Source organism: Balaenoptera physalus, assembly GCF_965194825.1.
Source record: "Balaenoptera physalus genome assembly, chromosome: 13".
Taxonomy (NCBI): domain Eukaryota; kingdom Metazoa; phylum Chordata; class Mammalia; order Artiodactyla; family Balaenopteridae; genus Balaenoptera; species Balaenoptera physalus.
In genome coordinates, this window is record NC_138892.1 from 52296276 (window position 1) to 52309587 (window position 13312).

Sequence of the window (13312 nt, forward strand, 5' to 3'; positions counted from 1 at the left end):
CTAATCCCTAAGGTATGAGGTAAGATTCCAAATAGAGGGATCAGCACACCGTTAATTGTTTCTACCTCTGCAAAATGGAGGGGATGCGTGTGTGTGTGTGTGTGTGTGTGTGTGTGTATGTGTATACTGACAATGCTTTGTCGCATTTACAATTTTGCTGTCACTTATTTGGAATCTTACCATATCAACTATTTCTTGAAATAAATGAGCTATCACATGGGACTTATGGGTATTTTAAATGTAATACAATTTCTACTGTCAGCTTTTTTTAAAAAACAGAATTTGACTTGTCTTATCATTGGACAGATAAGTAGTCACCTCTAGGAAGCAAGTTCTAAAGATTATTACAGCTTATATGTGAAATATTATGGATTCTAAGGCAATAACTTTTGACTGTGCTATTTTCTGGATGCATGTGTTGTTGTAATTACATAGACAGAAAAGTTTCTCAAACAGTAAACGGACAAGTCTTGTAGAGGGGAAGGTATGTACATTTTTGTAGAAAACTTTTTACGAGTAGGATTTGGAAATTTTAAAAGAGCAGATATTTCCATCTATATTGCCTACTGAGGCAAAGAACGGTGGCAGACATGACTTATACATCTAATAAAGGGTACTGTTGTTTGTCATCATATCTGTCATTAATTTGACTCAAGCATTTATCTGCTATGGGGATTCCCAGTGAATGCAAAGATTTATAAAAGTTTTACAAATCATTATACATCTGTGTCTTTTGGTGAAACCTTTGCTTGAAATTTAACAAAAAAGAAGAAATGAGAAAAACAGAACATTTCGGTAGTTAGAGATTCAGAAGTAAAAGATTTTTCAATTACAGACATAGCATTATAAGAGTATCATGCATTTTTCAGCCAAATATTCCAAATAAAAATTACATGTACCTTTCGTCATAATACTTACATAACTGGATCAAACATATTTCGAATCTTTAGACATGGCGTCAAACTATTTGGTGGTGAATTTCTTCTATCTAAATGAAATGCTATAAAAAACAAATTAGTTTTACTATTTTCCATTGTTCCATTTTGTTGAAAAGTATTCAGCCATTCAGTTTATTCAAAAAGTATTCACTGCGTACTTTTATTATGAGCCAGACCCCTGGATCAAGGTGAGTAAGACAGACACAGTCATTGTTCTCACAGACTTTAGTTTAGTGGGGGAGACAGATGAAAAACAGTGTCACCCAAGAAATCATAATTGTGGTAAATCCTAAGAAAGAAGAGTACAGAAAGCTCTCAGTGTAAGTTAAGCTAATCTATGAATATCAGGTAACACTTCAAGGAGAAAGTATAATTTATGCTGGGACCTAAAGAATAAATACAATATAAATAGGCAGAGTAAAGAGAGGTGTAAAGGACATCTCAAGCAAAGGTGACAGCTTGTACAAAGCCCAAGGCAAGAAGGAACTTGGTATATTCGAGTAACTAAAAGATAGTCACTGTGACTAGAGTGGGGACAATAGAAAGATAAACCTGAAGAAGGGGATGTTGGATTATGGAGGACCATGTAGGCCACATTAAAGCACTTAGACATTACCATAAAAGCGATGGAAAGCCACTCAAATGTTTTAAGGAGAGGAATAGTATGATGAGATCTCTTAAAATTATAAAATTTTTAAATAGAGTGTTATGTGGAGAATCAATTAGACGGAAGCAAAAGTGAATGCAAGGACACCAGTTAGGAGGTTATTATAGTTGTCAAAGAGGGAGATGATAGTAATGTGGATAAGACAGGCCAGCAATGCAGATGGAAATAACTGGACAGAATCAGGACATATTATAGAATAGATTTGACATGACTTGTTTAAAGACTGCACATGTAGGGGCTAAGGGAGAGATTAAGGATGACTCCCAGGTTTATGACAGAACCAACTGAGGAGGGGTAGGTATCATTAATTAGACAGGAACACCGGAGGAAAGGTCAGTTTGGAGAGAGACGACATTAGGTTCATGCACATGTTGAATTTCCAGTGCTTCTTAGAAAAGAAGACAAGTATACAGCTGGGTATAAAAATCTGAAAACAAGAACAGAAGACTTAGTGCAAGATATAAATTTGAAAGTTATCAATATATATATAAAATGAAGTTGCAGCATAAGATCATCTGGGAAGACAGGGAGAATGATGAAAGATGGCCTGGAAAAACCCCAATACCTAGAGGACCAGGAAAATCTAGAAAAGAAGATTTAAGAAAGGGTAAGAGGTAGGATGAATACCAGAAGAAAGCGGCAACCACAAAGCCAAAACAAGAAATTTCCAAGGCAGGATCAATTGTTAATACTGTTCAGTAAAATAAGGACAGGAAAGAAAAATGCCCACTGACTTTAGCAATATTGAAATCTGAGAGCTGTTTCCTTGAAATGATGGGGATGGAAAACAGATTGGAGTCAGCTGAAGAATAAATGGGAGGTGAAAAAGTAAAGACAGTGAGTAAATTGTTTAATGCTATCTGGCTATAAATAGGTAGACAGCTATAGGACAATGTATAGTGCACCAGTGTGTTTTAAAGATGAGACTACAGTATGTTTAAGTGCTGATGAAAAGATCCAGGAGAGGCAGGGATTTAAAACACAGTAAGGGAAGACACTTGAGAAGACCAGAGGGAATGGGATCCAGAGGGATCCTCTGAAGAGAAGGGCTCGGATCTTTGTTAAGTGAGACAGCTCCTCAACTGCAAGAGGAGGTGAGGATGAGTGTAGATTTTGGTAATTCTATGGATTTGGTGGTGGAAATTTGAGGCAGGTACAATCTGATTGCTTCTATTTGAGTCATCGGCTGAGAATTAGAAGACAGAGAAGAAGGGCAAAAGGTTTGAAAAGAGGGGAAGAAATCTAAAATTGTTATTGAGTAGAGTTGGTAAGTGAAGTGACTAGTAAAAAATGGTAAAAGTAAGAAAGGCAGGTAGTACTGAAGACCTAATTGAGGTTGATTAGTTATAAAGGTACTAGTATGCCAAGTTTCATGATTTTCTCCTGCTATGCTCAGCCATTTGCACATAGACAGGCACAGATAAACAGTTTCATCCTTGGTTGGAATATACCAGGGTAAGATGAAGGACAAGTGATGACTTAAGGGTACTAGCAAGAGTGATTGAAAAGATGGATCATGAACACTAAGATGCACAGGAAAAGAAGTAAAGATAGGAGAAATGCTGAAGAACTGGAGAAAGTAGGTGCATTGAAGAATCAGATTCTGGAGTTCCCAAATACATAAAGCAGGAAAGTTGAAAGGATGAGTTTATGATAAGGACCAGAGCATATCAATTAAAGATTTCAGAACTGTCAGTGATAAGAAACATCTGGAGCATAAACGTCCGAACAGTGCCTGATACGGGGTGGAGGAATGGTCACTAGACATGAAAAATCTTTGCCAAATCTCAGATCAAGAAGGTTTGTGAACATCTAGTACCTTCCGAACTTCTCTACCAGTGTACAGATTCTGTTCTTAGATGACCTTTTAGCTGCAGACAATCTGACTTCCTTGAAATTCCAATAATGGCCTGGGCCAGCAGGGGATGAACCAGAGAAAACAGAAGCATTCATACCACCTTATCCTAGCCTAGACCCAAGTTTCCACAAAATAACAGACCTGGGAGAAATTATCCTTGGCCAACTCTAGTCAGAAAGTAGTCCAAAAGATCAAATTGATTTTTAAGATATAAGCTTTATCTCCCTAACTAAACCCTAATTACCATGGCCATGTAGAGATACAGTAGTTATTGAATGATACATTTCAAATACCTCAGGAACTACCTTTGGGTCCTTCAAATGAATGTTGTTTATACCAAACATTACATTTGTCAGAAGCATAAATAATTCTCTGGCTCCCCAGCAAACTGGTACTTTAAAATAACTTTAGGGACTTCCCTGGTGGCGCACTGGTTAAGAATCTGCCTGCCAATGCAGGGGACACGGGTTCGAGCCCTGATCTGGGAAGATCCCACATGCCACGGAGCAACTAAGCCCATGCGCCACTACTGAGCCTGCGCTCTAGAGCTCGCGAGCCAGAACTACTGAGCCTGTATGCCACAACTACTAAAGCTGCACGCCTAAAGCCTGTGCTCCGCGGCAAGAGAAGCCACCGCAGTGAGAAGCCTGCGCACCGCAACATGGAGTAGCCCCCCACTCGCCACAGCTAGAGAAAGCCCGCGCACAGCAACGAAGACCCAACGCAGCCAAAAATAAAATTAAAATTTTTAAAAATAAAAATAAATAAATTAATTAAATAAAATACCTTTAGAGATACTAATGTTATATTATCACTGAATTTATATTTAACTACTTTTTAGAAATTGAACTAAAAATTCAATAAAGCTGATTATTTAACAGTTACTTGGGAAAAGTATCATTAAATGACAACAGCTTGTAGTGGTAGTGAACTCAAAAGACTACTGTAATTACCAACCCTCCAGATATGTACCATTTATTTATTTGGCCATGCCGTGCGGCTATGGGATCTCAGTTCCCTGACCAGAGATTGAAATCCAGTGAAAGCTCGGAATCCTAACCACTAGGCAACCAGGGAACTCCCCAGACATGTACCTTTTAAACCACTGCATTTATGAGGGGAGAAACATTAAGCTTGTTAGTAAGTTAAACTATCTGTTCACATAAAAAACCATCAGAACCCTCTAGTATACGCCTATTTTTATACAGTACAACATTTGTGCTCAGATATATTTAAATGAAAGCAAAACTTATTTTATGTATTAATCATTTTAAAAAGCTAGGTCAGAGTCATTTAGTTACATTTAAATAGACTATATATTTAATAGCATAAAAATGTAAGTAATATTAAAACTAAATTCTCTCTGTATTAGAGCTATATGTTCTTAAATGAGGCAAAAAGATATATAACTATCATTAAGAAAATTCCAACAACTTCTCATTATCAGCTTTTTGTAACAATTCTTCTTATGATGAAATTCTTAAAAGAGCTCAAGTCTTTCTTGCTATAAATCTAAAGATTTCCATTTTATCACCACAACCATCCAAAAATTGAATTGGTATACTTCAAGTAAATAGTTACCAAGTGTTCTATCTCAGGATTTGCTGCCTTCAGGCTAAAATTATCTCAGCCATTACACCTTTTTTTCTATTTGCTAAGTAGCAGGTGTCTTACTTTACTCTCAATTCCTTTCTAGGTCCAGGAACCGCTAATCACTGTAACTGTTTATCAAAGACTGTCAAGAAAAGAGAGATTAAATTTACAATTCTTTACATGGCCCATTTAGAAATATGCAAATTAAGGTAGCTCAGTACTTGGCATATAGTTTCCAAACATTTAATACACTGAAACCTGGATAAAACACTTAATACGTAAAAAGTAGCTGGAGGGCTTCCCTGGTGGCGCAGTGGTTGAGAATCCGCCTGCCAATGCAGGGGACACGGGTTTGAGCCCTGATCCGGGAAGATCCCACATGCCACGGAGCAACTAAGCCCGTGCACCACAACTACTGGGCCTGCTCTCTAGAGCCCATGAGCCACAACTACTGAGCCTGCGTGCTACAACTACTGAAACCTGCACACCTAGAGCCCATGCTCTGCAACAAGAGAAGCCACTGCAATGAGAAGCCCGTGCACCACAACGAAGAGTAGTCCCTGCTTGACACAACTAGAGAAAGCCCGCACGCAGCAACGAAGACCCAACGCAGCCGAAAATAAATGAATGAATGAATGAATTAATTAATTAAAAAATAAAACTATAAAACTTCTAAAAAATATATTTAAAAAAAGTAGCTGGAGATTTAAAAAATATTGTATTAATTCAGGTTGAGTTTTAACTACTACTATAACTGACCTAAAGTTGTATTTTATCATTTTTGCACAGTCTTTTCCTAGCTAAAGATAATGATAAAGTGAAAATAATAGTCTGAGGTTTTAAATCCTAGAGATTATAAAGTGTCCAATTTAACACACTTAAATAAATCATACCACTACTAATTTTTAAGAACATGGATTATCTAGTTGAAAATTGCCTTTGGATTCATCTTGAAAATCTCACTTATTTTAAATATCTTATTTTAAAATAAGACAACTATAATGATAAAAAAAATTCATATGAACAAATACAATGGCCTAGAACTTCAGATGCATACATGAGCACCAACTGTTAGCTCTATGATGAAATTAGGCTGAGACTCCACATGCATCATTATAAGGCACTAAGGTAATCAGATCTGACTGACAGTCTATGGTTTCATAGGACCCTTCTGCATGTACCCTAAAGCACATAGTTTATGGTTTAGTGTCATTTTGGCAACATAAAAACTCTATTTTTATGCCACGATTATAGAACCTATTACTCAAGCTCTTTGAAAGTGAAAATCAATTACAGAAAATCAGGAAGAGATTGGATTTTATTTTATTTCAATTTCAGAACAATTAACCTACCTTTCCCATGTAGTCTATGTTTAGCAAGCATTGATAAATATGCTTTTTATCCAACAAGATTAAAAGAAACTCAACTCATTCCTAGTTCTGAAATACAAATTAAACTAGCCATGAGATTTCTTTTTGTAAATAACCATTAAGATACAAAAAATTCAAATGAGGTAACAATTATCACTTTGGGTACATAAGGCAACCAAACACCAAACCCTCTTATAAACTTATAAATACCTGTTTTTGCAACTATGCAAGCATTAAGAAAAATATGGAACGATACCCACAAAAGCTACTTGGCATGGGATATGCAGGTGGAAGACACTTAATGAAAAAGAGAAAGGCAAGCAAAAATTGAAAAAAGAGCAGTTAAAAGTTATGATTCCACTTACACATGTTTTAAATACAGAACAAATTACATGTGTCGTATTTGCACAAAAAATCAGGGAAAAAGAATGCAGTTAGATCTTTAATATACTAAGTTGCTTTGGTAAGCGAAAGAAGAAAAAAAATCAAAGTAATGTATCTAGAATTCTATCACAGTGAAGACAAACCATGTTGTTTATATTAGCAAGGAGAAAAGTGGGAGGACGTGTAAGAAGCTAACACTGATTCCTTCTATGGGATGGAACTGGAAGGGAGCTCTGCCTTCACACATCTTTCAGCTGTACTATTTTTACGTTAAACACGTAAGACTTTTATATTTGAAAAAATTACATTTATATTTTTTTGTTGTCTAAAAATACATACCTTGACCTTGCCACACTTTAGAAGGTATTACTAATATTTTGTCACAGGATGCAGAAGGCTGGATCCACCGCCAAACTAGAAAATCTGCACCACCTATTCTTCGTGTTTCCGTGCGAACTCTAGACTCATTAGCAGCAAGGAAGTCAACAGCTCTATCCCAGACTTTCCTCATTTTTCTCCTATCATTTGAAGGAAAATGACAACTTTACTATCATCTTGGCTTGTCATCTTTTTCAAATATTAGTCATTGAAGGTAGTGGTTACTCTTAACGCGGGCTGTTCTTATCACTGCTTATGGAGGAGTTTTTTCCAAAAAGATTTAGATGACTGAACCTCACCTCAGATTGACTATATTTGGAACAATGCACTGGTATCCCCCCCACCACCCCCACACCCCCCCCGCACAAAAGCTCCACTGGTGATTCTGATGTGTTGCTAGGGTAAGAATGTTGCTTTAGAATGTGACATCATCTTTTATTTTCAAGATGTTATTGATTAATTCTTTTATTTAAAAAGCTTCATTAACAACAAAAGGAAGTATTCTAAAACATTATTAATAAAACATCTCTGGCTATTCTCTGTCTCTGTTTCCTTATCAAGACAGAATTAAAGGAAATAAGGTAGAGACTGACAACAAAGAATCAAAAGTGTATATTTTGAAATCCAGTTGTCTATTATGCCACTCAAAATCAGGAAGATAATAGATGAAAATTTAGAAAAGAGTTTAAAGTACGAAAATAAAGCCTGTACAATAAAACAGGTCTAGCTGAGAAGGGTCACAACTCTCAGTGTAATTTTCATGACTGCAGAAGATACCAACATTCTGATTTACTTCAACTCATAATGTGTTGAACACACCTGTCGTGAGGCTGTATTAAGGAATTTCGCACATGGGGAATAGGCATGTATGGCTGTAAATCTTTATTTTCCTGGCAAGCTTCATTATGACTTCGTAAAACATCTGAAAGTAAATCAAACAAATTTATAAATGAAGCAATCACTGGACATCATGTCGTTTATCACATAATGACTATCCTAGAAGTAGTTTAGATTTTTACAAATACTATACCTATAATCTTTACCACCATATCATACATCTGCCTTGTTTCTTCTTCCTCTTTTGTCCAGCGATATTTCATGTAACGCAGAACAACGCAAACCATCACTACACCTGCAATATTTATATATTGTGTTTTTAAAACAGTGGTCAATGGCATTCAGTAATATTCACTGCAACTTGAAGTTATTTTGTCAGTTGTTAAATGTGGTATTAACAAAATAAAGCAAAAAAAAGCCATTTTGACAGTTTCTACAGTGACTATTTTAACTGCCATAATGGGATAATGGAATAAGCCTTCAAGACAGTGGTCTGAATTACCTACATGATCAAATTACACAGAAAAATTTAATATTAAACATTTCCCAGAGTGTCACTTAATATCTCCAGAAAAACCATTTCTTCATGACGCTGACAACTGAACATTTAAATTCTATTATTTTTTTTGAAAACAAAGTTTGTTTCACAAACTTTTTTCTTTCAGCACTAAGCTACGAGAAAGTGAGTCTTATGAGACTGTAAACAAACTACCTCTAACTTTAAGTAACCTGAATTATTTTTACAGGACTTGGGCAGAAAAAAGAAAAAAAATGAGTATCTCCCAAACTCCTATTATGAATCAAAATAGTCACATAAAATCTAGGAATCTGAATGAAAATTTTAATTCATTTAATGGTATTTTTTTAATTAAAAATAATTTTAATGAAGTTAATTTCTAATATAGTATTTTAAAAATAAGCTTAATTTTTGTATCTTCCTGTTCTATTTCCTAAAGTAGATTTCTATCTATGCACTAAATTTGCTTTTTCTGTGACATTCACATGACAAAGTTTGATTCCCACCTCTCCTCACAGCACTGTTTTCTAAACCCTTAGATTGATACGGACATTAGAGAAACCCTCAATATTATTATACCTTACTGAAGACTTCCGGATGTGACTTATAATGACAACTATCACAGAAGTATATTCTCAACCCTGGCATTTGGTGAAATACAGACACAAAAATTCTAGACTACAATGTATCTGCTTTCTCATCCTCACAACTTACCTAAGCATAACAACAATAACCTGTGGGTGACAGTAATAAAAGCACGTCGAAAACGACACCAGAAGGACATCTGTGGTCTTGTGGATTGTAAAAACTGTACATCAACTATATCTGTCAATTCTTCCTCAGGGCCATAACCAACACACCTATTTAAAAATAATTAAGGGAGAGTTTAGAGTCAAAATCACTTCTTAGACTACAAAATGGACAAAGTGGAAACCAAATCCTTTACCTTATTCCAACATCTTTTCCATTTTCAAAAATCCACTGCAATGAGATGTTAAATATATCTTCATATTCAGGACCTAAATCCTAATAAGAAAAATAGAGAAAATAACTAACTATTCTTAATAATTCACATCCACTTGTTATGGGTAAGCTGTCCTATAAATAACATACTTTATATAACACTTTAAACTATATAACATAATAAAAATGTATTATTCATTACAGAAAAATGAAAGGAGAAAAAAGAAAAAAGTCACCATTTCCCCACCACCCTAAGATAACCACTGAACATTCTGCTATGTTTTCTTTTCATTTTTTTATTTACAGATTTAAAAAAAAATAATTTTCTTTTCAAGTTATCATTGTGATTAAGAGTACATTAGCCCCCCCCCCTTTTTAATGGAACACTATCTGTAGATGAACAAATGACAAATTATTCAGACTTGGATGTTTAACAGCCGTTTTCTCAACAAGTGAATGAAGTTAAGCCCATCAACTCCAGAAAAACAACTGATTGTGTTATCAATGATAAAATTCCAGCTTTCAAGTGAAAAGTAGAATTTCAAAAAATGTGCATCCCTTACTATGAGCCTAACAACTTCACAATACTTGAAAACCTTTGCAATGAGACTATGCTGTGATATTAACAAATATGACTTTTGAGCATGGCATAATAAAATGTGTCAATATTTGGAAGATCTGCATAACCAGTGAACCAATATTTTCCAAATGAACAATCATGAGCTATAAAATCTTGCATGGGTAAAAGATCCATTCTAACTGCAAAACAGACCAAAGGGCTTCAGTATGAAAAGTATGAGTACGAAAAGTTCGCTGACATAGTTTTAAATTCTACATTGCCGCTAATCTTTAAGAAACTACTACTTGTAGAGTTTTGGTGTTGAAGAATATCTACAATTATCGGAATAGAGAATTAAAATACTTTTCCCTGTTTTGACTACGTATCTGTGTGAGGCTAGATTTTCTTGAGGTACTTCAACCAAAACAGCATCACGATGGATTAAAATGAAGAAGCAGATATGAGAAGTCGGTTATTTTTAATTAAGATAGACATTAAAGAGATTTGCAAAAATATAAAACAATGCCACTTCTCACTAAATGTTTTTATTTTGGAAAATATAGTTATTTTTCATAAAAATACAGTATTTATGTTAACGTAATAAATTCATTATTCTTATTTTAAATGAATAAGTAAATTTTTAAATGCTGTCTTAACTTTAACATGGCAAATATATATCTAAGTATAAATAAATACATATCTAGCCCACAAACAGATGTCATTTAGAATCATCAGTAATTTTAGGAGTGCAAAAAGTTTAAGAATTGCTGAGCATAAGTGGATCATGTATTTTTTAAATCAAAATATTAAAAACAAAAGTGGTATTACATTACACATACTGTTTTTCTACTTGTTTTTTTCACAGAATGAGGTGGCATGAATGTCAATGTCAGTACATATGGAACAACCTCAATTTTTTCCAGCAAGATAATATTCCATTGTGTGGTTATTTTACACGAATCACCCCCTTATTAATGAACATGAAGTGTTTCCAATTTTAGTATACCAAATAATACTGTAAATAAACATCCTTGAAAATTCTTTCATTCAAAATATTTATTGAGGGCTCACTATGTGGCAGGTACTGTTCTAGGACCTAGAGATGTAGCGCTAAACAAAAAGCCGAAATTCCCTGTGCTCATGGAACTTGCATTCTATTCAAAAAGTATGTCTTCATGTACTTTTGGAAGTGCAAAAAATGAATTTCTAAAAGTAGAAATAAGAAATCACTTTTTAAAATCCCTTAAAAATGTTTATAAGTAATAGCTATTGAATTTTAACAACATATTCTTTAACAGCTTTGGAAATTACAAGGTTCTCATTTGATCGGTTTACTTCCTAATATGAAACTGGCAGTTATTTTAATATATCAAATTTGAAAGTATAGTAAAGAATTTTATGAAGCAGAACTAATCTTGCTAGGCATCATTTCTTATGTGTAACTACTACCAGGATTTTCAGATGCTGAAGATAACTATAGGCTATCTGTTACTTTTTAAAGTGTGACAATTTTGACAATATTTATAAATATCAAAAAATTGCAGCCAATGTTAGTATTTAATTATTGAGAAATGGTTTATATGTGAGATCACTTCAGTGGGATATTATGAATTTAGAAATGATCATGATGAGAGCTAAACAGCTATATGCTTTAAAAAGTAAAATACAACATTCAACTTATTTATAACTATAAAAGATATATACTCATTTGAGCAAGAACTAGAAAATAACGAAGAAAAAGTGAATTTTGTTTAATATTGCCCCAAGATGTTATGCGACTATACAAAACAATTTCAGGCAATTACTGTTTTAATTGTTATAAAATTAGAAATCACTTTGTATATAACAAAAATCAAAAAGAATGCACATTCACATACTCTAAAATTAAGAGCAGATTCAAGTTTTGATAAAGGAACACCAACAGAACATACTTCTGGTTACACTGCATGGATCAGGATTAGATAAAGTACAAGTTATACAGGATTTTGAAAATCCATAAAGCAATATTAATATGGGTTATTAATATGGGAGCTGAAGACCTTGCGTTGATTCCTCTTTGTAATGTATTGGTTTTTAAAAATGATTTTGTACTCATTTAGTTCCTTGCAAAGACTTTATCTTTCAAAGACAAAGACATGAAGCACCCTTGAAAGACGTTGATATTTTTAAAAAATCAATGAAATACATACATTGTATTTAACCTGTATTTACATATATGCTCTTCAGTTTGTATTAATACCATATGCAGAATATTATGACATGTTTGCATTATTACACAGAACTTAGAAGGCTAGACTATAAACATATGTCAAACAATGTAAAAACAAATAAATTTCCAAGTTTACTAGTTATATAATTTAAATATAAAAATTTTAGGAAGCTAAAAACATTATAAACAGCATTACTACCCTCATTAATTATCCTAAAAAATGTACATAATGGTTCAAATTAACAAGGACACCTACTCTAATAAGTTAAGTATGTGGAGGAACAAAGAGCTTAACACGTCTAGTTATAAAATACTAAGGATAGAAAAGGGCATCCGTTGTTATTTTCCCATTTTCTGTTTTCCTTTCCTATGTTAATACCCCTGGATATCCAATGACTACCTGGAATACAATAGAATCATGGAATGTTCCTTTATGAATACAGATTTTCAAAAAACAAATGATAATTTATTTAAAACTTCATTAAAGATTAAAAGGGTGTTGAGTTCTTAAATAAGCTATTACTTCCACAAGTATTCTACATAGTACTTAGACTTCTACAGTATCATAAAATGGAATTTTTATAGACATAGAAGTTGAATTTTTTTCTGGCTTATGCTAATTAAATAGCTCATGCTAACACTGTAGCATACACAGCATCTACTTGATCTTAAGAGTCTGAAGTGTTTTACTGTTCACTTTTTGGAGCTACCTGGAAAGCTGTAAGGCAGGGGTAGGCCAACTTTTTTGTAAAGGGCCAGAGAGTAAATATTTTAAGCTTTGCAGCAGTATACATTTCTGGTCTCTGTCACTTTTTTTTTTTAAGCAACCTTTAAAAATGTTGTAAAAACACAGCTAGCAGGCCATACCAAAAAATGGCTCATAGACTGCAGTTTGCCAGCCCTTGAGGTAAGGCATTCCTGTATCATAAAACACCCATTTTCTAATAACTGATGACAAAACTCAGGAGGAAACTAAGTTTTTAATTTTTAAAGCAGGTCTAATATGAACATAATTGCTTATTACTAGTTACTTATAGGC

General features: G+C 33.9%; 1 protein-coding gene across 6 annotated transcripts in view; it reads right to left on the reverse strand.

The window, feature by feature from the left end:
* The window catches only part of LEMD3 (LEM domain containing 3), an 84967-nt gene that overhangs the window by 22977 nt on the left and 48678 nt on the right, over positions 1-13312 (reverse strand). For all 6 annotated transcript variants that reach the window (XM_082422737.1, XM_082422736.1, XM_082422738.1 and 3 more), the window contains exons 5-10: positions 9489-9568; positions 9257-9402; positions 8219-8320; positions 8008-8110; positions 7150-7328; positions 919-1000 (exon numbers count right to left, since the gene is read on the reverse strand). In XM_082422737.1, coding sequence (XP_082278863.1) covers positions 919-1000; positions 7150-7328; positions 8008-8110; positions 8219-8320; positions 9257-9402; positions 9489-9568 — 692 coding nt within the window. The remainder of the gene's footprint in view (positions 1-918; positions 1001-7149; positions 7329-8007; positions 8111-8218; positions 8321-9256; positions 9403-9488; positions 9569-13312) is intronic.